This window comes from Oncorhynchus clarkii, chromosome 4, assembly GCF_045791955.1.
Source record: "Oncorhynchus clarkii lewisi isolate Uvic-CL-2024 chromosome 4, UVic_Ocla_1.0, whole genome shotgun sequence".
In the NCBI taxonomy this organism is placed as follows: domain Eukaryota; kingdom Metazoa; phylum Chordata; class Actinopteri; order Salmoniformes; family Salmonidae; genus Oncorhynchus; species Oncorhynchus clarkii.
In genome coordinates, this window is record NC_092150.1 from 94178887 (window position 1) to 94205280 (window position 26394).

A 26394-nucleotide genomic window follows, 5' to 3' on the forward strand; every position below is an offset into this window, starting at 1 on the left:
ACAATGACAGACAATTCTGTGCTTCCAACAGTTTGGGGAAGGCCCTTTCCTGTTTCAGCATGACAATGCCCCCGTGCACTAAGCGAGGTCCAACAGAAATTGTTTGTTGAAATCGGTGTGGAAGACCTTGACTGGCTTGCACAGAGCCCTGTCCTCAACCCCACTGAACACCTTTGGGTTGAATTAGAATGCCAACTGCGAGCCAGGCCTAATCGCCCAACATCAGTGCTCATTTTAGTAATTTAGCAGATGCTCTTAACCCTCTTCTTCCCACCTTCTGGATAAGTGCCTTACTCGACCTCACTAATGCTTGTGGCTGGATGAAAGCAAGTCCCAGCAGCAATGTTCCAACATCTAGTGGAAAGCCTTCCCAGAAGAGTGGAGGCTGTTATAGCAGCAATGTTCCTACATCTAGTCGAAAACCTTCCCAGAAGAGTGGAGGCTGTTATAGCAGCAATGTTCCTACAACTAAATCATAGTCGCACACCTCATGTAGCCTGGCCTATTTGTTTTAATAAGGTTTGTATCACAACTAAAGTGGCCAAATAACCTCAGAACCTACCTGGCATACTTGAGTTAAGTTTGGGGAAGATAATTTTCCCCATTAAAAATGACCCTTTGCCCTGGTCTTAGTATTTTGTGTTTTCTTTATTATTTTGGTTAGGCCAGGGTGTGACATGGGTTTATTATGTGGTGTGTTTTGCCTTGTTTTTTTGTAGGGATTGTGGTATAGTAGGGTTATCTAGAAAAGTCTATGGCTGCCTGGAGTGGTTCTCAATCAGAGGCAGGTGTTTATCGTTGTCTCTGATTGGGAACCATATTTAGGCATCCATATTCTGAGTGTTTCGTGGGTGATTGTTTCTGTTTGTTTGCACCAGATAGGCTGTCTAGGTTTTCACGTTATGTTTATTGTTTTGCATTGTTCGAGTTTATTCTTTTATTAAACATGTATCAAAATAACCATTTTGGTCCTCCTCTCTTTCACCACAAGAAAACCGTAACTCCCTTTTACAATAAAGCATTACATGCATGATCGCATTTGCGCTCACTTTTGAGAGTGGTGTTTTTCCCGCTTATTTATTGCATTTTGGTATATTCGCGCTTATCGCCTACTGCCATGTGTGCATTGCTGCTCGTATATGAAGAAATTGTGAAGGTGTAGACTATATTACATGGATTTATTGTGATGGTGTAGGTAGACTATATTACATGGATTTATTGTGATGGTGTAGGTAGACTATATTACATGGATTTATTGTGATGGTGTAGGTAGACTATATTACATGGATTTATTGTGATGGTGTAGGTAGACTATATTACATGGATTTATTGTGATGGTGTAGGTAGACTATATTACATGGATTTATTGTGATGGTGTAGGTAGACTATAATACATGGATTTATTGTGATGGTGTAGGTAGACTATATTACATGGATTTATTGTGATGATGTAGACTATATTACGCGGATTTATTGTGATGGTGTAGGTAGACTATATTACATGGATTTATTGTGATGGTGTAGGTAGACTATATTACATGGATTTATTGTGATAGTGTAGGTAGACTATATTATATGGATTTATTGTGATGGTGTAGGTAGACTATATTACATGGATTTATTGTGATGGTGTAGGTAGACTATATTACATGGATTTATTGTGATGGTGTAGGTACTATATTACGTGGATTTATTGTGATGGTGTAGGTAGACTATATTACATGGATTTATTGTGATGATGTAGGTAGACTATATTACATGGATTTATTGTGATGGTGTAGGTAGACTATATTACATGGATTTATTGTGATGGTGTAGGTAGACTATATTACGTGGATTTATTGTGATGGTGTAGGTAGACTATATTACGTGGATTTATTGTGATAGTGTAGGTAGACTATATTACATGGATTTATTGTGATGGTGTAGGTAGACTATATTACATGGATTTATTGTGATGGTGTAGGTAGACTATATTAGATGGATTTATTGTGATGGTGTAGGTAGACTATATTACATGGATTTATTGTTGAGGTGTAGGCTATATTACATGTATTAATTGTTGAGGTGTAGGCTATATTACATGTATTAATTGTTGAGGTGTAGGCTATATTACATGTATTAATTGTTGAGGTGTAGGCTATATTACATGTATTAATTGTTGAGGTGTAGGCTATATTACATGTATTTATTAGACTTTTTAAAGTGTAGATGTTCCAACGGTCTGCATCAGTGTCTTGTAGGATATGTGGAAGCCAGGAAATGCTGAATGTGTTTGTTAATTAACGGTAAATTACCATGAAGACGCCAGTTACTTGCTTGACAATCACCGGTTGACCAAATGTCATGACCACCACAGCCATGGTTGGTTGTAATGGTTTGGGGTGGGAGTTTAGCCATAGCCCCAGGGTTAAGACCTAGTCGATGCCCTGGGATGTCTGGTGACCACGGGAAGTCTCAGCTGAAGGACAGCTGGTACCGAGCTGGTAACCTAGCAAGCATCATACACTTAAAGGGGAAGTATACTATTTTGCAACTTGATGTTCAATGGTTCCTAATATACTGATCTTCCCCTTTAATAACAAACAATCACTATTAAAGTTAATAAATTATGATTAATTCTACTTCTATTGATTAGAAGATTAATAATAGTTGTGTGATGGAACAGGACAGACTGCAATCACAGGTACACTGCCCTCTACTGGCCCTCCAATGCCACTACCACCAGCATATAGTCTGTATGCGTCTGTCCTACCTCAGTAGCGTACAGTATATCCATGATCTTGGAGAGTGTTGGGCTGGTGTTGGTCTCATTCTCCTGACAGATCAGCTCGATATCTCTCAGCTTACTGAAGTAGAAATCTCTCTCCTTCTCAAGACCATCCACTGTCAGTTTCAGGTCCAACATCTATACACACACACACATATGATGAGAAAAAGGGAGAGGCAGGTAGGTGGAGGGACAGGCAGGTAGGTGGAGAGAGGGGTAGGAGAGAGGGGTAGGAGGGGTAGGTAGGTGGAGAGAGGGGTAGGCAGGTGAAGAGAGGGGTAGGAGAGGTGGAGAGGGAGTTAGGTGGAGAGAGAGGTAGGTAGGTAGGTGGAGAGAGGGGTAGGAGAGGTAGGTAGGTGGAGGGAGAGGCAGGTAGGTGGAGAGGTAGGTAGGTGGAGAGAGGGGTAGGAGAGGTAGGGAGGGGTAGGAGAGGTGGAGAGAGGGGTGGGAGAGGGGTAGGAGGTAGGTAGGTGGATAGAGGGGTAGGAGAGGTAGGCAGGTGAAGAGAGGGGTAGGAGAGGTGGAGAGAGAGGTGGGTAGGTGGAGAGAGAGGTGGGTAGGTGGAGAGAGAGGTAGGTAGGTGGAGAGAGAGGTAGGTAGGTGGAGAGAGAGGTAGGTAGGTGGAGAGAGGGGTAGGAGAGATAGGTAGGTGGAGAGAGGGGTAGGAGAGGTAGAGAGGAGTAGGAGGTTTGGAGAGAGGGGTAGGAGGGTTGAGGGGTAGGAGGGTTGGAGAGAGGGGTAGGAGGTCAGTAGGTAGAGAGTAAATATCACAGTTACATAAGTATTCAGACCCTTTACTCAGCAATTTGTTGAAGCACCTTAGACAGCGATTACAGAATCGAGTCTTCTTGGGTATGATGCTACAAGTTTGGCACACCTGTATTTGGGGAGTTTCTCCCATTCTTCTCTGCAAATCCTCTCAAACTGTCAGGTTGGATGGGGAACTTTGCTGCACAGCTATTTTCAGGTCTCTCCAGAGAGGTTCGATTGGGTTCAACTCCGGGCTATGGCTGGGTCACTCAAGGACATTCAGAGACTTGTCACGAAGCCACTCCTGTGTTGTCTTTGCTGTGTGCATAGGGTCGTTGTCCTGTTGGAAGGTGAACCGTCGCCCCAGTCTGAGGTCCTCTGGAGTAGGTTGTCATCAAGGATCGCTCTGTTCATCTTTCCCTCGATCCTGACTAGTCTCCCAGTCCCTGCCGCTGAAAAACATCCCCACAACATGATGCTGCCACCACCATGCTTCACCGTAGAGATGGTTCCTGGTTTCCTCCAGATGTGACACTTGGCATTCAGCACAGAGTTCAATCTTGGTTTCATCAGACCAGAGAATCTTGTTTCTGAGAGTCGTTTAGGTGCCTTTTGGAAAACTCCAAGCGGGCTGTCATGTGCCTTTTACTGAGGAGCGGCTTTAGTCTGGCCACTCTACCATAAAGGCCTGATTGGTGGAGTGCTGCAGGACCTCCCTGACCAAGGCCCTTCTCCCCCGATTGCTCAGTTTGGCCTGGGAGGCCAGCTCTAAGAAGAGTCTTGGTGTTTCCAAACCTCTTCCATTTAAGACAGGTCTGTGCCTTTCCAAATCATGTCCAATCAATTGAATTTACCTCCTGTGGACTCCAACAAAGTTGTAGAAACCTCTCAAGGATGATCAATGGATCAACAGGATGCACCTGAGATCAATTTCAAGTCTCATAGTAAAGGGTCTGAATATTTATGTAAATAAGGTATTTCTGTTTTGTATTTTTAATACATTTTCTAAAAAACAGTTTTCGCTTTGTCATTATGGAGTAATGTGTGTAGATTGAGGATTTTTTTTATTTTTAAAATACATTTTAGAATAAGGATGTAACAAAACACTTTCCCGAAGGCACTGTATATCAAACATTTAGAAATAAAAATATATAGAGAATAAATTAGGTACTTCTTTGATAAGAATTCTTATTTTCATGTTTGTATTTCAGTATTACTCTGTGTGTGTGTGTGTACCTGCTGGTTCAGTTCTAGTATCTCAGAGTCTGACGCTCTGGTGGGCGTCGCCCTGCGGATGGGGGCAGACTGTATCGGCCTCGGGGAGGCGTGGAATGTCTTGGTCGCCGTGGGAGACGTCCTCTGGGGGCCTGGACACACAACCAATATTAACCACTCTCACTAGCACCCAATCAACAGCTACCTACATCAGTTCTACTATAATAACCTGAAAAAAGACTAGCCAAAAGTTCAACCCAAACACAGGAAAACAAAGCACCTGATTTATACCGTAGAGGGAGAAAACCAAGTCAAAGCACATGAACACAGGCAGGATGGATCACCTTTACATGGGGTAGAGGAAGAGGAGGGTCATTTGGGTTTGTGGAAATGAGATGACCTGGTGAGGAGCAGTTTGAGAAGCGGTAAGGACATTGATGTAGCAGAGGAGGTGTGTACTTGGGTTGGGTGAGGACATGATGATGTAGCAGAGGAGGTGTGTACCTGGGTTGGGTGAGGACATGATGGTGTACCTGGGTTGGGTGAGGACATGATGACGTAGCAGAGGAGGTGTATACCTGGGTTGGGTGAGGACATGATGATGTAGCAGAGGAGGTGTGTACCTGGGTTGGGTGAGGACATGATGACGTAGCAGAGGAGGTGTGTACCTGGGTTGGGTGAGGACATGATGTAGCAGAGGAGGTGTGTACCTGGGTTGGGTGAGGACATGATGTAGCAGAGGAGGTGTGTACCTGGGTTGGGTGAGGACATGATGATGTAGCAGAGGAGGTGTGTACCTGGGTTGGGTGAGGACATGATGATGTAGCAGAGGAGGTGTGTACCTGGGTTGGGTGAGGACATGATGATGTAGCAGAGGAGGTGTGTACCTGGGTTGGGTGAGGACATGATGATGTAGCAGAGGAGGTGTACCTGGGTTGGGTGAGGACATGATGATGTAGCAGAGGAGGTGTGTACCTGGGTTGGGTGAGGACATGATGATGACGTAGCAGGAGGTGTGTACCTGGGTTGGGTGAGGACATGATGATGTAGCAGAGGAAGTGTGTACCTGGGTTGGGTGAGGACATGATGATGTAGCAGAGGAGGTGTGTACCTGGGTTGGGTGAGGACATGATGATGACGTAGCAGAGGAGGTGTGTACCTGGGTTGGGTGAGGACATGATGATGACGTAGCAGAGGAGGTGTGTACCTGGGTTGGGTGAGGACATGATGATGTAGCAGAGGAGGTGTGTACCTGGGTTGGGTGAGGACATGATGATGATGTAGCAGAGGAGGTGTGTACCTGGGTTGGGTGAGGACATGATGATGATGTAGCAGAGGAGGTGTGTACCTGGGTTGGGTGAGGACATGATGATGATGTAGCAGAGGAGGTGTGTACCTGGGTTGGGTGAGGACATGATGTAGCAGAGGAGGTGTGTACCTGGGTTGGGTGAGGACATGATGTAGCAGAGGAGGTGTGTACCTGGGTTGGGTGAGGACATGATGATGTAGCAGAGGAGGTGTGTACCTGGGTTGGGTGAGGACATGATGATGATGTAGCAGAGGAGGTGTGTACCTGGGTTGGGTGAGGACATGATGATGATGTAGCAGAGGAGGTGTGTACCTGGGTTGGGTGAGGACATGATGATGATGTAGCAGAGGAGGTGTGTACCTGGGTTGGGTGAGGACATGATGATGATGTAGCAGAGGAGGTGTGTACCTGGGTTGGGTGAGGACATGATGATGATGTAGCAGAGGAGGTGTGTACCTGGGTTGGGTGAGGACATGATGATGATGTAGCAGAGGAGGTGTGTACCTGGGTTGGGTGAGGACATGATGGTGTACCTGGGTTGGGTGAGGACATGATGTAGCAGAGGAGGTGTGTACCTGGGTTGGGTGAGGACATGATGTAGCAGAGGAGGTGTGTACCTGGGTTGGGTGAGGACATGATGATGTAGCAGAGGAGGTGTGTACCTGGGTTGGGTGAGGACATGATGATGATGTAGCAGAGGTGGTGTGTACCTGGGTTGGGTGAGGACATGATGATGTAGCAGAGGAGGTGTGTACCTGGGTTGGGTGAGGACATGATGATGATGTAGCAGAGGAGGTGTGTACCTGGGTTGGGTGAGGACATGATGATGATGTAGCAGAGGAGGTGTGTACCTGGGTTGGGTGAGGACATGATGATGATGTAGCAGAGGAGGTGTGTACCTGGGTTGGGTGAGGACATGATGATGATGTAGCAGAGGAGGTGTGTACCTGGGTTGGGTGAGGACATGATGGTGTACCTGGGTTGGGTGAGGACATGATGTAGCAGAGGAGGTGTGTACCTGGGTTGGGTGAGGACATGATGATGTAGCAGAGGAGGTGTGTACCTGGGTTGGGTGAGGACATGATGTAGCAGAGGAGGTGTGTACCTGGGTTGGGTGAGGACATGATGTAGCAGAGGAGGTGTGTACCTGGGTTGGGTGAGGACATGATGATGATGTAGCAGAGGAGGTGTGTACCTGGGTTGGTGAGGACATGATGATGATGTAGCAGAGGAGGTGTGTACCTGGGTTGGGTGAGGACATGATGATGATGTAGCAGAGGTGTGTACCTGGGTTGGGTGAGGACATGATGATGTAGCAGAGGAGGTGTGTACCTGGGTTGGGTGAGGACATGATGTAGCAGAGGAGGTGTGTACCTGGGTTGGGTGAGGACATGATGATGTAGCAGAGGAGGTGTGTACCTGGGTTGGGTGAGGACATGATGATGTAGCAGAGGAGGTGTGTACCTGGGTTGGGTGAGGACATGATGGTGTACCTGGGATGGGTGAGGACATGATGATGTAGCAGAGGTGTGTACCTGGGTTGGGTGAGGACATGATGATGACGTAGCAGAGGAGGTGTGTACCTTGTTGGGTGAGGACATGATGTAGCAGAGGTGTGTACCTGGGTTGGGTGAGGACATGATGTAGCAGAGGAGGTGTGTACCTGGGTTGGGTGAGGACATGATGTAGCAGAGGAGGTGTGTACCTGGGTTGGGTGAGGACATGATGATGACGTAGCAGAGGTGTGTACCTGGGGTGGGTGAGGACATGATATAGCAGAGGAGGTGTGTACCTGGGTTGGGTGAGGACATGATGTAGCAGAGGAGGTGTGTACCTGGGTTGGGTGAGGACATGATGATGACGTAGCAGAGGAGGTGTGTACCTGGGGTGGGTGAGGACATGATGATGACGTAGCAGAGGAGGTGTGTACCTGGGGTGGGTGAGGACATGATGTAGCAGAGGAGGTGTGTACCTGGGTTGGGTGAGGACATGATGATGTAGCAGAGGAGGTGTGTACCTGGGTTGGGTGAGGACATGATGATGATGTAGCAGAGGAGGTGTGTACCTGGGTTGGGTGAGGACATGATGTAGCAGAGGTGTGTACCTGGGTTGGGTGAGGACATGATGTAGCAGAGGAGGTGTGTACCTGGGTTGGGTGAGAACATGATGATGTAGCAGAGGAGGTGTGTACCTGAGTTGGGTGAGGACATGATGTAGCAGAGGAGGTGTGTACCTGGGTTGGGTGAGGACATGATGGTGTACCTGGGATGGGTGAGGACATGATGATGTAGCAGAGGTGTGTACCTGGGTTGGGTGAGGACATGATGATGACGTAGCAGAGGAGGTGTGTACCTTGTTGGGTGAGGACATGATGATGTAGCAGAGGTGTGTACCTGGGTTGGGTGAGGACATGATGTAGCAGAGGAGGTGTGTACCTGGGTTGGGTGAGGACATGATGATGACGTAGCAGAGGAGGTGTGTACCTGGGGTGGGTGAGGACATGATGTAGCAGAGGAGGTGTGTACCTGGGTTGGGTGAGGACATGATGATGTAGCAGAGGAGGTGTGTACCTGGGTTGGGTGAGGACATGATGATGTAGCAGAGGTGTGTACCTGGGTTGGGTGAGGACATGATGTAGCAGAGGAGGTGTGTACCTGGGTTGGGTGAGGACATGATGATGACGTAGCAGAGGAGGTGTGTACCTGGGGTGGGTGAGGACATGATGTAGCAGAGGAGGTGTGTACCTGGGTTGGGTGAGGACATGATGTAGCAGAGGAGGTGTGTACCTGGGTTGGGTGAGGACATGATGATGTAGCAGAGGAGGTGTGTACCTGGGTTGGGTGAGGACATGATGTAGCAGAGGAGGTGTGTACCTGGGTTGGGTGAGGACATGATGTAGCAGAGGTGTGTACCTGGGTTGGGTGAGGACATGATGTAGCAGAGGAGGTGTGTACCTGGGTTGGGTGAGGACATGATGATGTAGCAGAGGAGGTGTGTACCTGGGTTGGGTGAGGACATGATGATGTAGCAGAGGAGGTGTGTACCTGGGTTGGGTGAGGACATGATGTAGCAGAGGAGGTGTGTACCTGGGTTGGGTGAGGACATGATGGTGTACCTGGGATGGGTGAGGACATGATGATGTAGCAGAGGTGTGTACCTGGGTTGGGTGAGGACATGATGATGATGTAGCAGAGGAGGTGTGTACCTGGGTTGGGTGAGGACATGATGATGATGTAGCAGAGGAGGTGTGTACCTGGGTTGGGTGAGGACATGATGGTGTACCTGGGTTGGGTGAGGACATGATGTAGCAGAGGAGGTGTGTACCTGGGTTGGGTGAGGACATGATGTAGCAGAGGAGGTGTGTACCTGGGTTGGGTGAGGACATGATGATGTAGCAGAGGAGGTGTGTACCTGGGTTGGGTGAGGACATGATGATGATGTAGCAGAGGAGGTGTGTACCTGGGTTGGGTGAGGACATGATGATGTAGCAGAGGAGGTGTGTACCTGGGTTGGGTGAGGACATGATGATGATGTAGCAGAGGAGGTGTGTACCTGGGTTGGGTGAGGACATGATGATGATGTAGCAGAGGAGGTGTGTACCTGGGTTGGGTGAGGACATGATGATGATGTAGCAGAGGAGGTGTGTACCTGGGTTGGGTGAGGACATGATGATGATGTAGCAGAGGAGGTGTGTACCTGGGTTGGGTGAGGACATGATGGTGTACCTGGGTTGGGTGAGGACATGATGTAGCAGAGGAGGTGTGTACCTGGGTTGGGTGAGGACATGATGATGTAGCAGAGGAGGTGTGTACCTGGGTTGGGTGAGGACATGATGTAGCAGAGGAGGTGTGTACCTGGGTTGGGTGAGGACATGATGTAGCAGAGGAGGTGTGTACCTGGGTTGGGTGAGGACATGATGATGATGTAGCAGAGGAGGTGTGTACCTGGGTTGGTGAGGACATGATGATGATGTAGCAGAGGAGGTGTGTACCTGGGTTGGGTGAGGACATGATGATGATGTAGCAGAGGAGGTGTGTACCTGGGTTGGGTGAGGACATGATGATGTAGCAGAGGAGGTGTGTACCTGGATGTTGGGTGAGGACATGATGTAGCAGAGGAGGTGTGTACCTGGGTTGGGTGAGGACATGATGATGTAGCAGAGGAGGTGTGTACCTGGGTTGGGTGAGGACATGATGATGTAGCAGAGGAGGTGTGTACCTGGGTTGGGTGAGGACATGATGGTGTACCTGGGATGGGTGAGGACATGATGATGTAGCAGAGGTGTTTACATGGGTTGGGTGAGGACATGATGATGACGTAGCAGAGGAGGTGTGTACCTTGTTGGGTGAGGACATGATGTAGCAGAGGTGTGTACCTGGGTTGGGTGAGGACATGATGTAGCAGAGGAGGTGTGTACCTGGGTTGGGTGAGGACATGATGTAGCAGAGGAGGTGTGTACCTGGGTTGGGTGAGGACATGATGATGACGTAGCAGAGGTGTGTACCTGGGGTGGGTGAGGACATGATATAGCAGAGGAGGTGTGTACCTGGGTTGGGTGAGGACATGATGTAGCAGAGGAGGTGTGTACCTGGGTTGGGTGAGGACATGATGATGATGTAGCAGAGGAGGTGTGTACCTGGGTTGGGTGAGGACATGATGTAGCAGAGGAGGTGTGTACCTGGGTTGGGTGAGGACATGATGTAGCAGAGGTGTGTACCTGGGTTGGGTGAGGACATGATGTAGCAGAGGAGGTGTGTACCTGGGTTGGGTGAGGACATGATGATGTAGCAGAGGAGGTGTGTACCTGGGTTGGGTGAGGACATGATGTAGCAGAGGAGGTGTGTACCTGGGTTGGGTGAGGACATGATGTAGCAGAGGAGGTGTGTACCTGGGTTGGGTGAGGACATGATGGTGTACCTGGGATGGGTGAGGACATGATGATGTAGCAGAGGTGTGTACCTGGGTTGGGTGAGGACATGATGATGACGTAGCAGAGGAGGTGTGTACCTTGTTGGGTGAGGACATGATGTAGCAGAGGTGTGTACCTGGGTTGGGTGAGGACATGATGTAGCAGAGGAGGTGTGTACCTGGGTTGGGTGAGGACATGATGTAGCAGAGATGTGTACCTGGGTTGGGTGAGGACATGATGGTGTACCTGGGTTGGGTGAGGACATGATGATGTAGCAGAGGAGGTGTGTACCTGGGTTGGGTGAGGACATGATGATGTAGCAGAGGAGGTGTGTACCTGGGCTGGGTGAGGGGATGATGATGTAGCAGAGGTGGTGATATGATAAGAGGGTGTGTTTGTACCTGGGTTGGGTGAGGGGGCGCCCTCCTGCCCCTGGCGTGTGGCCACAGGGTCATACTCCTTCCCATCGTAGTTGGCATCAAAAAACTTCTTAAACCACTGGATGAACTCAAAGTTATCCTGAAACCTCCCCTTCACCAGCCTCTCTACTGGGATGATCTGAGACAGACAGACAGACATACTTTAACCCTTCACTAGTCTCTCTACTGGGATGATCTGAGACAGAGAGATATTAGACCCAATCAAATCATGAGAAAACAAAAAGATAATTACTTGACACATTGGAAAGAATTAACAAAAAAAACGAGCAAACTAGAATGCTATTTGGCCCTAAACAGAGAGTACACAGTGGCAGAATACCTGACCACTGTGACTGACCCAAAGTTAAGGAAAGCTTTGACTATGTACAGACTCAGTGAGCATAGCCTTGCTATTGAGAAAGGCCGCCGTAGGCAGACATGGCTCTCAAGAGAAGACAGGCTATGTGCTCAATGCCCACAAAATGAGGTGGAAACTGAGCTGCACTTCCTAACCTCCTGCCCAATGTATGACCATATTAGAGAGACATATTTCCCTCAGATTACACAGATCCACAAAGAATTCGAAAACAAATCCAATTTTGATAAACTCCCATATCTACTGGGTGAAATTCCACAGTGTGCCATCACAGCAGCAAGATTTGTGACCTGTTGCCACGAGAAAAGGGCAACCAGTGAAGAACACACACCATTGTAAATACAACCCATATTTATTTTATCTTGTGTCCTTTAACCATTTGTACATTGTTAAAACACATATATATATATATATATATATGACATTTGTAATGTCTTTATTGTTTTGAAACTTCTCTGTGTAATGTTTACTGTTCATTTTTATTGTTTATTTCACTTTATATATTCACTTTATATATTATCTACCTCACTTGCTTTGGCAATGTTAACACATGTTTCCCATGCCAATAAAGCCCTTGAATTGAATTGAGATACTTTATTAACCCTTCACCAGCCTCTCTACCGGGATGATCTGAGACAGAGAGACTTTAACCCTTCACCAGCCTCTCTACCGGGATGATCTGAGACAGAGCGACTTTAACCCTTCACCAGCCTCTCTACCGGGATGATCTGAGACAGAGCGACTTTAACCCTTCACCAGCCTCTCTACTGGGATGATCTGAGACAGACAGGGACTTTAACCCTTCACCAGCCTCTCTACCGGGATGATCTGAGACAGACTTTAACCCTTCACCAGCCTCTCTACTGGGAGAGAGGGGTGGGAGATCTTGGATTCAAACAAAAACGAAGTAAAACAAGCTTATGTGTATACCTACATGTGTATACCTACAAATCTAGCATCGTACAAACCATCTTGATCTTGTGAGCTTAGTGCATTCGGAAAGTATTCAGACCCTTTGACTTTTTCCACATTGTGTTAAGTTAAAGCCTTATTCTAAAATGGATTACATTTTTTACTCACTTCGTTGAAGCACGTTTGGCAGCGATTACAGCCTCAAGTCTTGGGTATGACGCTACAAGCTTGGCACACCTGTATTTGGGGAGTTTCTCCCATTCTTCTCTGCAGATCTTTTCAATCTGTCAGGTTTAATGGGGAGCGTCGCTGCACAGATATTTTCAGGTCTCTCCAGAGATGTTCGATCAAGTTCAAGTCCGGACATTCAGAGACTTGTCCCGAAGCCACTCCTGTGTTGTTTTGGCTGTGTGCTTAGGGTCGTTGTCCTGTTGGAAGGTGAACCTTCACCTCCAGTCTGAGATCCTGAGCGCTCTGGAGCAGGTTTTCATCAAGGATCTCTGTACTATGCTCTCCCAGTCCCTGCCGCTGAACAACATCCATACAGCATGATGCTGCCACCACCATGCTTCACTAGTCTCCCAGTCCCTGCCGCTGAACAACATCCATACAGCATGATGCTGCCACCACCATGCTTCACTAGTCTCCCAGTCCCTGCCGCTGAACAACATCCATACAGCATGATGCTGCCACCACCATGCTTCACTAGTCTCCCAGTCCCTGAACAACATCCCCACAGCATGATGCTGCCACCACCATGCTTCACTAGTCTCCCAGTCCCTGCCGCTGAACAACATCCCCACAGCATGATGCTGCCACCACCATGCTTCACTAGTCTCCCAGTCCCTGAACAACATCCATAGAGCATGATGCTGCTTCACCGTAGGGATGGTGCCAGGTTTCCTCCAGACATGACGCTTGGCATTCAGTCCAAAGAGTTCAATCTTGTTTCTGAGAGTCGTTTAGGTGCCTTTAGGCAAACTCCAAGCGGGCTGTCATGTGGCTTTTCCTGAGGAGTGGATTCCGTCTGGCCACTCTACCTTAAAGGCCTGATTGGTGGAGTGCTGCAGAGATGGTTGTCCTTCTGGAAGGTTCTCCCATCTCCACAGAGGAACTTTAGGACTCTGTCAGTGTCCATCGGGTTCTTGGTCAGGGAGGTCCCCAAGCCCTTCTCCCCCGATTGCTAAGTGTGGCCGGGCGGCCAGCTCTATGAAGAGTCTTGGTGGTTCCAAACTTCTTCCATTTAAGAATGATGGAGGCCACTGTGTTCTTGGGGACCTTCAACGCTGCAGAAATGGTTCAGTACCATTCCCCAGATCTGTGCCTCAACACAATCCTGTCTCGGAGCTCTACGGACAATTCCTTCAACATCAAGGCTTGGTTTTTGCTCTGACATGCACTGTCAACTGTGGGACCTAATATTGACAGGTGTGTGCCTTTCCAAATCTTGTCCAATCAATTGATTGTAGAAACATCTCAAGGATGATCAATGGAAACAGGATGCACCTGAGCTCAATTTCGAGTCTCATAGGAAAGGGTCTGAATACTTACATAAATAAGGTGTTTTTATTTTTTGCAAACATTTCTCAAAAACGTGTTTTTGCTTTGTCATTCTGGGGTATTGTGTGTAGATTGAGGAGAAAAAAATATTTTATCCATTTTAGAAAAAGGTTGTAACGTAACAAAATGTGGAAAATGGAAAGGGGTCTGAAAACATTCCAAACTGTACATTGTGTTTTGGCTACATGGATACAGTCTGGCCACGATTCAAACTGTTTAAGCCCCTCCCTCTCCCTCCACCGTATGGCCGCACCAATCAGAATCCTCTGAATCTGTGGGGGTAGTTGAGTTGATGACGACAACGAGAAGCGCCTATACTTGGCGCTGAAGTTGAAAATCATAACAACAATGGCTGCTGGACTTCCTGACGGGCCGCCCACCGGTGGTAAGGGTAGGTAACAACACATCCGCCCGCCACGCTGATCCTCAACACGGGGAACCTCGGGTGCGTGCTCAGTCCCCTCTTGTACACTCTGTTCACTCATGACTGGCCAGGCACGACTCCAACACCATCATTAAGTTTGCCGATGACACGACAGTGGTAGACCTGATCAACGACAAGACAGCCTATAGGGAGGAGGTCAGAGACCTGGCCGTGTGGTGCCAGAACAAGAACCTCTCTCTCAACGTGATCAAGACAAAGGAGATGATTGTGGACTACAGATTTTATTTTACATACTAACATAGTCCCTATTCATTTGAGCTGGAATACACTGAAGAGGAGTTGAGACAATCAGAGATGATTGTGGACTACAGGAAAAAGAGGACAGAACATGCCCCCATTCTCATCGATGGGGCTGCAGCGGAGCAGGTTGAGAGCTTCAAGTTCCTTGGTGTCCACATCACCAACAAACTAACATAGTCCAAGCACACCAAGACAGTCGTGAAGAGGGCATGACAAAACCTATTCCCCCTCAGGAGACTGAAAAGATTTGGCATGGGTTTTCAGATCCTCACAAGGTTCTACAGCTGCACCATCGAGAGCATCCTGACGGGTTCCATCACTGCCTGGTACGGCAACTGCTCGGTCTCCGTCTGCAAGGCACTACAGAGGGTAGCGCGTACGGCCCAGTACATCACTGGGGCCAAGCTTCCTGCCATCCAGGACCTCTATACCAGGCAGTGTCAGAGGAAGGCCCTAAAAATGGTCAGTCTCCAGCCACCCCAGTAATAGACTGTTCTCTCTACTACCGCACGGCAAGCAGTGCCGGAGTGCCAAGACTTGGACCAAGAGGCTTCTTAACAGCTTGTACCCCCCAAGCCATAAGACTCCTGAACACCTATACAAATGGCTACCCAGACTATTTGCATTGCTGCCCCCCCCCCTCTGTTGTTATTATCTATGCATAGTCACTTTAATAACTCTACATGTACATATTACCTCAACTAAGCAGTGCCTCCTGCCTCTGTACCGGTACCCCCCTGTATATAGTCTAGCTATTATTTTACTGCTCTTTAATTACTTGTTACTTTTATTTCTTGTTCTTTGCCGTATTTCTTCTAGTTTTTTTACTGGTGGTTGAATTGTTGGTTAGGGGCTCGTAAGTATTTCAGTAGTATGGTAATAACAGTATTTCACCGAGGTCTACAGCTGTTTTATTCAGTTGAAGAACAGCCATTTAGGATTCCAGCTTTAATGTAATGAAGTTCTGCCGTCCAGTTCTGATATAACCGGCTGCCAACCACAAGAGCAGCCATTGTTGTTACGATTTGACTTCAGGGCCTAGTAATAGTAAACTATAATGGTAATGGTTGAGGAGGACAGACTAGTGGTAATGGTTGAGGAGGACAGACTAGTGGTAATGGCTTGGTAGAATGGAGGAGGACAGACTAGTGGTAATGGCTGGGTAGAATGGAGGAGGACAGACTAGTGGTAATGGCTGGGTAGAATGGAGGAGGACAGACTAGTGGTAATGGCTGGGTAGAATGGAGGAGGACAGACTAGTGGTAGAATGGAGGAGGACAGACTAGTGGTAATGGCTGAGGTAGAATGGAGGAGGACAGACTAGTGGTAATGGCTGAGGTAGAATGGAGGAGGACAGACTACCCCAGCCATAATGGTAATGGTTGAGGAGGACAGACTAGTGTTAATGGTTGAGGAGGACAGACTAGTGGTAATGGCTGGGTAGAATGGACGAGGACAGACTAGTGGTAATGGCTGGGTAGAATGGAGGAGGACAGACTAGTGGTAGAATGGAGGAGGACAGACTAGTGGTGATGGCTGGGTAGAATGGAGGAGGACAGACTAGTGGAAATGGCTGGGATAGAATGGTATCAAACACGAGTTCCATTCTATTAACTCCTATCCAGACATTATTATGAGCTGTCGTCCCCTCAGTGGCACCCTGGGGGGGGGGTTGTTAGTGTACCTTGTCTACACCCATTCTCTTGAAGGAGGCCTGTAGGACCTTGAAGTTTTTGATGAACTCATGTTCCAGCATTGCTGAGAACTTCACCTTCTTCAGCAGGACACAGCCAGGGAACAACATGTCCATGAACTGACAATACGCTGCACCTACACACACACAACATTTACAAGTTAGCATATCAATTATTAGGACTAGGTTGTGATTCATTTATACAGTTGTATCAACATGAGGCATTTATAAGTTAGCATATATTGTTAATGAATATATGAATTTAAATGTATGTGCGTGTTACCTGAACACAGTTGTTCTACCTTGGTGTAGGTGAGCCGTAGAGAGTCGTTGACCCAGGACAGCATCTCATGACGACTCAGGTTCTCCAGAGCCGAAGAGATGGAGAATACATTCACCGCCATCAACCTGCAACACACACGTTTTACATTATATAATTACAACGTATACGCCTCTAGTCAGTCTATAGAGAGGTAGATCAGTGATACCTCTAGTCAGTCTATAGAGGTAGATCAGTGATACCTCTAGTCAGAATGTTAGGACTGCACTTCTCAGTCTAAATAAGTGACCCAGCTAAATGCCTTCTATGCTTCGAGGCAAGCAAAAATGAACCATGCATTAGAGCACCAGCTGTTACGGACAACTGTGTGATCAGTAGCCAATGTAAAGCCAGTAAGCCAGAGTAAACCCTTTAAACAGGTTAACATTCACAAGGCCACAGGGCCAGATGGATTACCAGGACGCATATTCATGCGCTGACCAGCTGGCAAGTGTCTTCACTGACATTTTCAATCTCTCTTGGACCCAGTCTGTAATACCTACATGTTTCAAGCATACCACCATAGTCCCTGTACCCAAGAAAGCCATGGTAACCTGCCTAAATTAATATCTCCCCGTATCGCTCACTAGAGGTCGACCGATTAATCAGAGCCGATTTCAAGTTTTCATAACAATCGGAAATCTGTATTTTTAAAAATATTTTTAGACCTTTATTTAACCAGGCAAGTCAGTTAAGAACACATTCTTATTTTCAATGACTACCTAGGAACGGTGGGTTAACTGCCTTGTTCAGGGGCAGAACGACAGATTTTTACCTTGTCATCTCAGGGGACCCAATCTTGCAACCGTACAGTTACCTAGTCCAACGCTCTAACCATTGCACTCCACGAGTGGCCTGCCTGTTACGCGAATGCAGTAGAAGCCAAGGTAAATTGCTAGCTAGCATTAAACTTATAAAAAAACAATCAATCATAATCACTAGTTATAACTAGAGGTCGACCGATTAATCGGAATGGCCGATTTAATTAGGGACAATTTTAAGTTCATAACAATCGGAAATCGGTATTTTTGGGCACCATTTTTTTTTTTACACCTTTATTTAATCTTTATTTAACTAGGCAAGTCAGTTAAGAACACATTCTTATTTTCAATGACTGCCTAGAAATGTTGGGTTAACTGCCTCTTTCAGGGGCAGAGAGACAGATTTTCACCTTGTCAGCTCAGGGGATCCTTTCTTGCAACCTTACAGTTAACTAGTCCAACGCAATAACGACCTGCCTCTCTCTCGTTACACTTCACAAGGAGACTGTTACGCAAATGCAGTAAACCAAGGTAAGTTGCTAGCTAGCATTAAACTTATCTTAAAAAAAACAATCAATCATAATCACTAGTTAACTACACATGGTTGATGATATTATCTAGCGTGTCCTGTGTTACATATAATCTGACTGAGCGGTGTTAGGCAGAAGCAGGCGCGTAAACATTCATTCAAACAGCACTTTCGTGCGTTTTGCCAGCAGCTCTTCGTTGTGCGTCCAAGCATTGTGCTGTTTATGACTTCATGCCTATCAACTCCCGAGATGAGGCTGGTGTGACCGAAGTGAAATGGCTGGCTAGTTAGCGCGCGCTAATAGCGTTTCAAACTTCACTCGCTCTGAGCCTTGGGGTGGTTGTTTCCCTTGCTCTGCATGGGTAACGCTGCTTCGATGTGGTGGCTGTGGTCATTGTGTTGCTGGTTCGAGCCCAGGGAGGAGCGAGGAGAGGGACGGAAGCTATACTGTTACACTGGCAATACTAAAGTACCTATAAGAACATCCAATAGTCAAAGGTTAATGAAATACAAATGGTATAGAGGGAAATAGTCCTATAATAACTACAACCTAAAACTTCTTACCTGGGAATATTGAAGACTCATGTTAAAAGGAACCACCAGCTTTCATATGTTCTTAGCAAGGAACTTAAACGTTAGCTTTCTTACATGGCACATATTGCACTTTTACGTTCTTCTCCAACACTTAGTTTTTGCATTATTTAAACCAAATTGAACATGTTTCATTATTTACTTGAGGATAAATTGATTTTATTGATGTATTATATTAAGTTAAAATAAGTGTTCATTCAGCACTGTTGTAATTGTCATTATTACAAATAAATAAAAATAAAACATTGTCCGATTAATCGGTATCAGCTTTTTTGATCCTCCAATAATCGGTCTCGGCGTTGAAAAATCATAATCGGTCGACCTCTATCGCTCATGTCTGTAGCCATGAAATGCTTTGAAAGGCTGATCAAGGTTCACAACACCATCATCCCAGACACCCTGGACCCACTCCAATACAAAACCGTCCCAACAGATCCACAGATGACACAACCTCTATTGCACTGCACACTGAGAATGATGTTTTTCTGACTACAGCTCAGTGTTCAACACCTTAGTGCCCTGAAAGCTCATCACTAAGCTAAGGACCCAGGGACTGAACACCTCCCTGCGACTGGATCCTGGACTTCCTGACGGGAGCTCCTAAAGGGTGCATGCTTGGTCCCCTCCTGTACTCCCTGTTCACCCATGATTGTGTGGCCACGCACGACTCCAACACCATCAAGTTTGCTGATGAAAGTATGGTGGTAGACCTGATCACCGATTAGACAGCCTCGAGGGAGGAGGCCAGTGACCTGTCTGTATTGGGTTTTGGTTTCTCCAGAGATGTTCGATCGGCTTTGGGCTCTTTAAAGACATGTCTCAAAGCCACTCCTGTGTTGTCTTGGCTGTGTGCTTAGGGTCACTGTCCTGTTGGAAGGTGAACCTTCACCCCAGTCTGTGGTAATGAGTGCTCTGGAGAAGGTTTTCATCAAGGATCTCTCTTCACTTTGCTCTGTTCATCTTTCCCTCATTCCTGACTAGTCTCCCAGTCCCTGTTGATAAAAAACATCCCACAGCATGGTGGCAGACTTCCTCCAGATGTGACACTTGGCATTCAAGCCAAAGAGTTCAATCTTGTTTTCATCAGACCAGAGAATCTTGTTTCTCATGGTCAGAGTCCTTTTGGTGCCAGTTTACCATAAAGGCCTGATTGGTGGAGTGCTGCAGAGATGGTTGTCCTTCTGGAAGGTTCTCCCATCTCCAGAGGATCTCTGGAGCTCTGTCAGAGTGACCATCGGTTCTTGGTCACCACCCTGACCAAGGCCCTTCTCCCCCGATTGATTAGTATGGTTGGGCGGCAAGCTCTAGGAAGAGTCGAATTCACTGTACACAAAATACCCCATAATGACGAAGTGCAAACAGATTTTTTGAAGTTTTTGCTAATTTACAAGAAATTCTAAACAGAAATACTTTATTTACTTATTTAAGTATTCAGCCTGTTTACTATGAGGCTCAAAATTGAGCTCAGCTGCATCCTGTTTCCATTGATCATCCTTATGATGTTTCTACAACTTGGTTGGAGTCCACTTGTGGTAAATTCAATTGATGGGATTTGTCTATATAAGGTCCCACAGTTGACAGTACATGTCAGAGCAAAAACCAAGCCATGAGGTCGAATGGAATTGTCCCTAGAGCTCAGAGACAGGATTGTGTCGAGACACAGATCTGGGGAAGGGTACCAATAACATTTCTGCTGCATTGAAGTTCCCCAAGAACACAGTGGCCTCCATCATTCTTAAAAACCAAGACTCTTCCTAGAGATACCCGGCCAAACTGAGCAATCGGGGGAGAAGGGTCTGATCCATTTTAAAACAAGGTTGTAATGTAACAAAATGTCAAAAATGTCAAATGGTCTGAAAACTTTCTGAATGAACAGCATCTATTCTATCACTCCAGTATCCCTGTCCCCTTCCCCCCATACATATGTACCTCCATCACTCCGGTATCCTTGTCTCCTTCCCCTTATACATATCTACCTCCATCACTCCAGTATCCCTGTCTCCTTCCCCTTATACATATCTACCTCCATCACTCCAGTATCCCTGTCTCCTTCCCCCTATACATATCTACCTCCATCACTCCAGTATCCCTGTCTCCTTCCCCCTATACATATCTACCTCCATCACTCCAGTCTCTTGTCTCCTTCCCCCTATACATATCTACCTCCATCACTCCAGTATCCCTGTCCCCTTCCCCCTATACATATCTACCTCCATCACTCCAGTATCCCTGTCTCCTTCCCCCTATACATATCTACCTCCATCACTCCAGTATCCCTGTCTCCTTCCCCCTATACATATCTACCTCCATCACTCCAGTATCCCTGTCCCCTTCCCCCTATACATATCTACCTCCATCACTCCAGTATCCCTGTCTCCTTCCCCCTATACATATCTACCTCCATCACTCCAGTATCTTGTCTCCTTCCCCTTATACATATCTACCTCCATCACTCCAGTATCCCTGTCTCCTTCCCCCTATACATATCTACCTCCATCACTCCAGTATCCCTGTCTCCTTCCCCCTATACATATCTACCTCCATCACTCCAGTATCCCTGTCTCCTTCCCCTTATACATATCTACCTCCATCACTCCAGTATCCCTGTACCCTATACGTATCTACCTCCATCACTCCAGTATCCCTGTACATGTTAATATGGTACTGACCCTGTATATAGTCTCCTTACTTAGTGTTCTTATCTACCTTGTTTTTTCTGGTATTACATTGTTAGTGATTACTGCATTGTTGGGGCCGCAATATATGGATACATATATATAGCTGCCCCAAAAAATCTAATTTGATCAGGATAAATTAATAATTTGTTTGAAACATTATTTTTTATGTTAACATAATCAATGACCACATTTAAATGCGAAACTCCAGTTTGCATTTTCAAGTTGACAGTTCTTGTTCAATGGCCTTCCAGAGAACAATGCCATATTTAGAAAGAAAATTGTTAAAAGAATAAATCAAAGTTCACATTTGTATTTGACCTACATTTTTTATTTTTTTTTACCTTTATTTAACCAGGCAAGTCAGTTAAGAACAAATTCTTATTTTCAATGACGGCCTAGGAACAGTGGGTTAACTGCCTGTTCAGGGACAGATTTGTACCTTGTCAGCTCGGGGGTTTGAATTTGCAACCTTCCAGTCACTAGTCCAATGCGCTAACCACTTGGCTACCCTGCCGCCCGATCATGAGACAAAAATATGAAAATGTAATGTGCAATTTAATTTTTTTTAAAAATTAATCTACCAAGTATAAAATTGAAATCCTTATTGGCTAAAACAATATGTATTTTTTTTAAACATTTTATTTCCTCATTATCATGCAGCAGGTAGCCTAGTGGTTAGAGCGTCGAATCCCCGAGTTGACAAGGTAAAAATCTGTCGTTCTGCCCCTGAACAAGGCAGTTAACCCACCGTTCCTAGGTAGTCATTGTGAATAAGAATGTGTTCTTAACTGACTTGCCTGGTTAAATAAATACAAATATGAAATCCTCGATCACTGTGGGTCAATCAATCACTGTGGGAGGGATTATCAGGGAATGGGTTGGGAAGTTTGTGAGACACAGAGTTGGTAGGGTTTCAAACCTGTCAATTAATCACTGTGGGAGGGATTATCAGGGAATGGGTTGGGAAGTTTGTGAGACACAGAGTTGGTAGGGTTTCAAACCTGTCAATTAATCACTGTGGGAGGGATTATCAGGGAATGGGTTGGGAAGTTTGTGAGACACAGAGTTGGTAGGGTTTCAAACCTGTCAATCAATCACTGTGGGAGGGATTATCAGGGAATGGGTTGGGAAGTTTGTGAGACACAGAGTTGGTAGGGTTTCAAACCTGTCAATTAATTATTGGGGGATGGATTTTCAGGGATTAGTGATCTAGTCATTAAAAAATGTATATAATTTATTGTGGCAAAACAAATATCCATTCCCCCTGTTAAGAAACAATGTAGAAGGATATATTTTTTTATACTAACATTTCAGGCGCCCATGGTGATATGTGTGTGTCACTGATAAACGCCTCCCGATCAGAAGCCCCTAGGCCGGATAATGTGTTGGCATGTCACTGATGACAGACCGCTACTGCCTGCTTGTTGTTGACGGGGGAAAGTTGACTACTTGATAATAACATCGTAACGTCTAAATCAGTAAAGGACTTGTTCATCATACAAGGACAACAGTCAAACAATATCTAGTTACAACGAAAACAATGTGACTACCTAGTAGTCAGTGGCTGTTTTAGCACAAATGTGAGTTGCTGCGTAGGGCTTGATTTAAGCTGCTAAAGACTTGCTGCAGAGCTAATGAATGAGCTGAGCTAACTGAACCAACTGAGCTAAGCTAACTGAGCTAACTGAACTAGCCTACAGTACGTAGATGCAAGCCTAGTGATACGTTAGCTATACATAACGGTCGGTCTAGCCCGGTCTGGCCAGCCGGTCCAGCACAATTCAACTATACTGTTTTCATCCAACCCCGTCTGGAGGCCTCCAGAAATATCCCTCTCTCCCTCTCTCACACACTCTCTCACACACTCTGAGCCGCTCCGAATGGGACTCGAATGTGATGGCATTCGGGAATGTCTACCTGACTAGCTAACTATAAAAACTAAACTAACGTTAGTTGTCAAAGTCCGCTTTTAAATAGTATACATCGTAGTGATAATAATTAGTGACAGTCACTCACGCTCTAGTTTTGAAGAATCGTGCTGTTCTGAGCCTGTCCGGTCGATACTACTGCGTTGCTACAGCTTGTTCGTAGCGACGAGCTGCTGCCCCAACCGACCAACCACAGCCCAGCTGTACGCCGAGCGCTTCCCACAGCGGCAGGTTTTCACCTGCGTCATAACGCAACTGCATCACCTCGGATCCCCGGGACGCCATGATGGATCTACATCACCTGGCTCGTCTGAGGTTTGGCTGCCTGTCGACATACGGATAATATCTGTCATTTTACTTTCGCCCTTTCAAATAGAACATAGTGACACATTTTTTGTTGTTGTAATGGGGTTTATTCTGCAGAATACATTAATATCAAAATTATAGTTTGAAAAATGTTTTCAGGCTATATAGTGATTGTTTAAATTTACCATGTTTAAAAACGGAGTAAAACAAAGCTTATATTTTGGGTTCTGATGGGGTACAACAGTTGAAGTAGTTACATTCTTCAAGAATCAATGGTTGCATATCAATTTATAAGTAAACACATTATATAGAAAAAGCAGATTTCCCCTTTAAAGGTTAAACAATGTGGAATCATTAGTGTATAAGTATTTTACCTTTATTTAACTAGGCAAGTCCGTTAGGAACAAATTCTTATTTACAATGACGGCCTAGGAACAGTGGGTTAACTTCCTTGTTCAGGGGTGGAACGACAGATTTTCAGCTTGGGGATTCGATCTAGCAACCTTTGTTACTTGCCCAGCGCTCTAACTACTAGGCTACCTGCCGCCCCAGTAGGAGAGGGTAAAGGTTAAATTATGTGTTATCATTAGTTTATAAGAAGTCAAAGTGAGAAATGAATGATGTGGAATCAGTAGTGTATAAGTAACAGAGGTGAGCGGTTAAATTATGTAAAATCATTAGTGAATGTGATACAGCTGTGTAGCTCAATCTACCTGCTTCACCTGGTCAACCTAGCCCTGCCCCTCTTCACCTATTGGCAACAGAGGGATCCCTGACCTGTGAACTCTGTTTTCCAGCGTGTCCTCTACTTGGATGCACAGATTTCTCTCAATGGAGATGCTGGAAAAACCCTGTTGTACAAAACAGTCTTCAATTATCTTACAGTATTTCAGTCCTTGGGGTCTCAGGCCGCTTTGACTCCAACTCTGTGAGCAATTGTGAAAACTTCTCTACCGGGTCAGGAGACACATTCTGCTCTTCCTTGTAGCCTTGGAAACTGTAGCTGTGATGGCCAATACTGGACCTGGTAGGAGCCACCCCAGCTCACCATCCATTCCACACCACTTCAATACAGGAACTGGACCTGGTAGCTGCATTCGCTAGCTAAGTGAAATTGAAAAATACAACAAAATATACCTAGCTCTCTTGATCTCTCGTGCTTCTCCTTCATTTCTGAGGATATGAATTTGTTCAAAACTGTTCAACTGTTGTCTCTCTCTGAGTCAACTACTTACCATATTTTATGTACTGCAATGTAGCTTTCTGTAGTTTTATGCTTTCAGTACTAGATTAATTCTCTGAAGCATTGATTGGGTGAACACAACGTCAGAGTTCTTCTTATTTGTGTGACTTAACTGTTGTTGGCGTCCAATATGCTGCGTTAACTCCACCAACTGAACTATAGTATGAATCCATTACACTTTGTGATACAAAATGGAAAAATGGAAACGGGAAAATTGGAATAAAAAATAAACATATTTTTAAATACCCTACTAACTAACCCTACACTCATTAAAACCCACCACCTCATTACCCAACTAACCAACCCTACACTCATTAAAACCCACCACCTCATTACCCTACTAACTAACTAACCGTACACTCATTAAAACCCACCACCTCATTACCCAACTAACCAACCCTACACTCATTAAAACCCACCACCTCATTACCCTACTAACTAATCCTACACTCATTACCCTACTAACTAACCCTACACTCATTAAAACCCACCACCTCATTACCCTACTAACTAACCCTACACTCATTAAAACCCACCACCTCATTACCCAACTAACTAACAATACACTCATTACCCTACTAACTAACCCTACACTCATTAAAAACCACCACCTCAGTACCTTACTAACTAACTAACCCTACACTCATTAAAACCCACCACCTCATTACCCTATTAACTAACCCTACACTCATTACCCTACTAACTAACCCTACACTCATTAAAACCCACCACCTCATTACCCTACTAACTAACTAACCGTACACTCATTAAAACCCACCACCTCATTACCCTACTAACTAACCCTACACTCATTAAAACCCACCACCTCATTACCCTACTAACTAATCCTACACTCATTACCCTACTAACTAACCCTACACTCATTAAAACCCACCACCTCATTACCCTACTAACTAACCCTACACTCATTAAAACCCACCACCTCATTACCCAACTAACTAACCCTACACTCATTACCCTACTAACTAACCCTACACTCATTAAAACCCACCACTTCATTACCCTACTAACTAACCCTACACTCATTAAAACCCACCACCTCATTACCCAACTAACTAACCCTACACTCATTACCCTACTAACTAACCCTACACTCATTAAAACCCACCACTTCATTACCCTACTAACTAACTAACCCTACACTCATTAAAACCCACCACCTCATTACCCTATTAACTAACCCTACACTCATTACCCTACTAACTAACCCTACACTCATTAAAACCCACCACCTCATTACCCTACTAACTAACCCTACACTCATTAAAACCCACCACCTCATTACCCTACTAACTAACTAACCCTACACTCATTAAAACCCACCACCTCATTACCCTACTAACTAATCCTACACTCATTAAAACCCACCACCTCATTACCCAACTAACTAACCCTACACTCATTAAAACCCACCACCTCA

The 26394-nt window shown here is 45.7% G+C and overlaps 1 protein-coding gene across 2 annotated transcripts in view; it reads right to left on the reverse strand.

Annotated features, from left to right (window-relative positions):
• The window catches only part of LOC139407928 (microtubule-associated protein RP/EB family member 3-like), a 29374-nt gene extending 5773 nt beyond the window's left edge, over positions 1-23601 (reverse strand). Inside the window, exons 1-7 of one of the 2 annotated variants that reach the window (XM_071151811.1) lie at positions 23493-23601; positions 16882-17006; positions 16590-16735; positions 11355-11511; positions 4757-4887; positions 2756-2908; positions 2226-2491 (exon numbers count right to left, since the gene is read on the reverse strand). In XM_071151811.1, the coding sequence (XP_071007912.1) occupies positions 2411-2491; positions 2756-2908; positions 4757-4887; positions 11355-11511; positions 16590-16735; positions 16882-17002 (789 nt within the window). In that variant the 5' untranslated portion in view covers positions 17003-17006; positions 23493-23601 and the 3' untranslated portion in view covers positions 2226-2410. Of the gene's footprint in view, positions 1-2225; positions 2492-2755; positions 2909-4756; positions 4888-11354; positions 11512-16589; positions 16736-16881; positions 17007-23492 lie in introns of those variants that run through there. The other variant, XM_071151812.1, reaches the window with a different exon arrangement.
• Positions 23602-26394: the final 2793 nt, after the last annotated feature.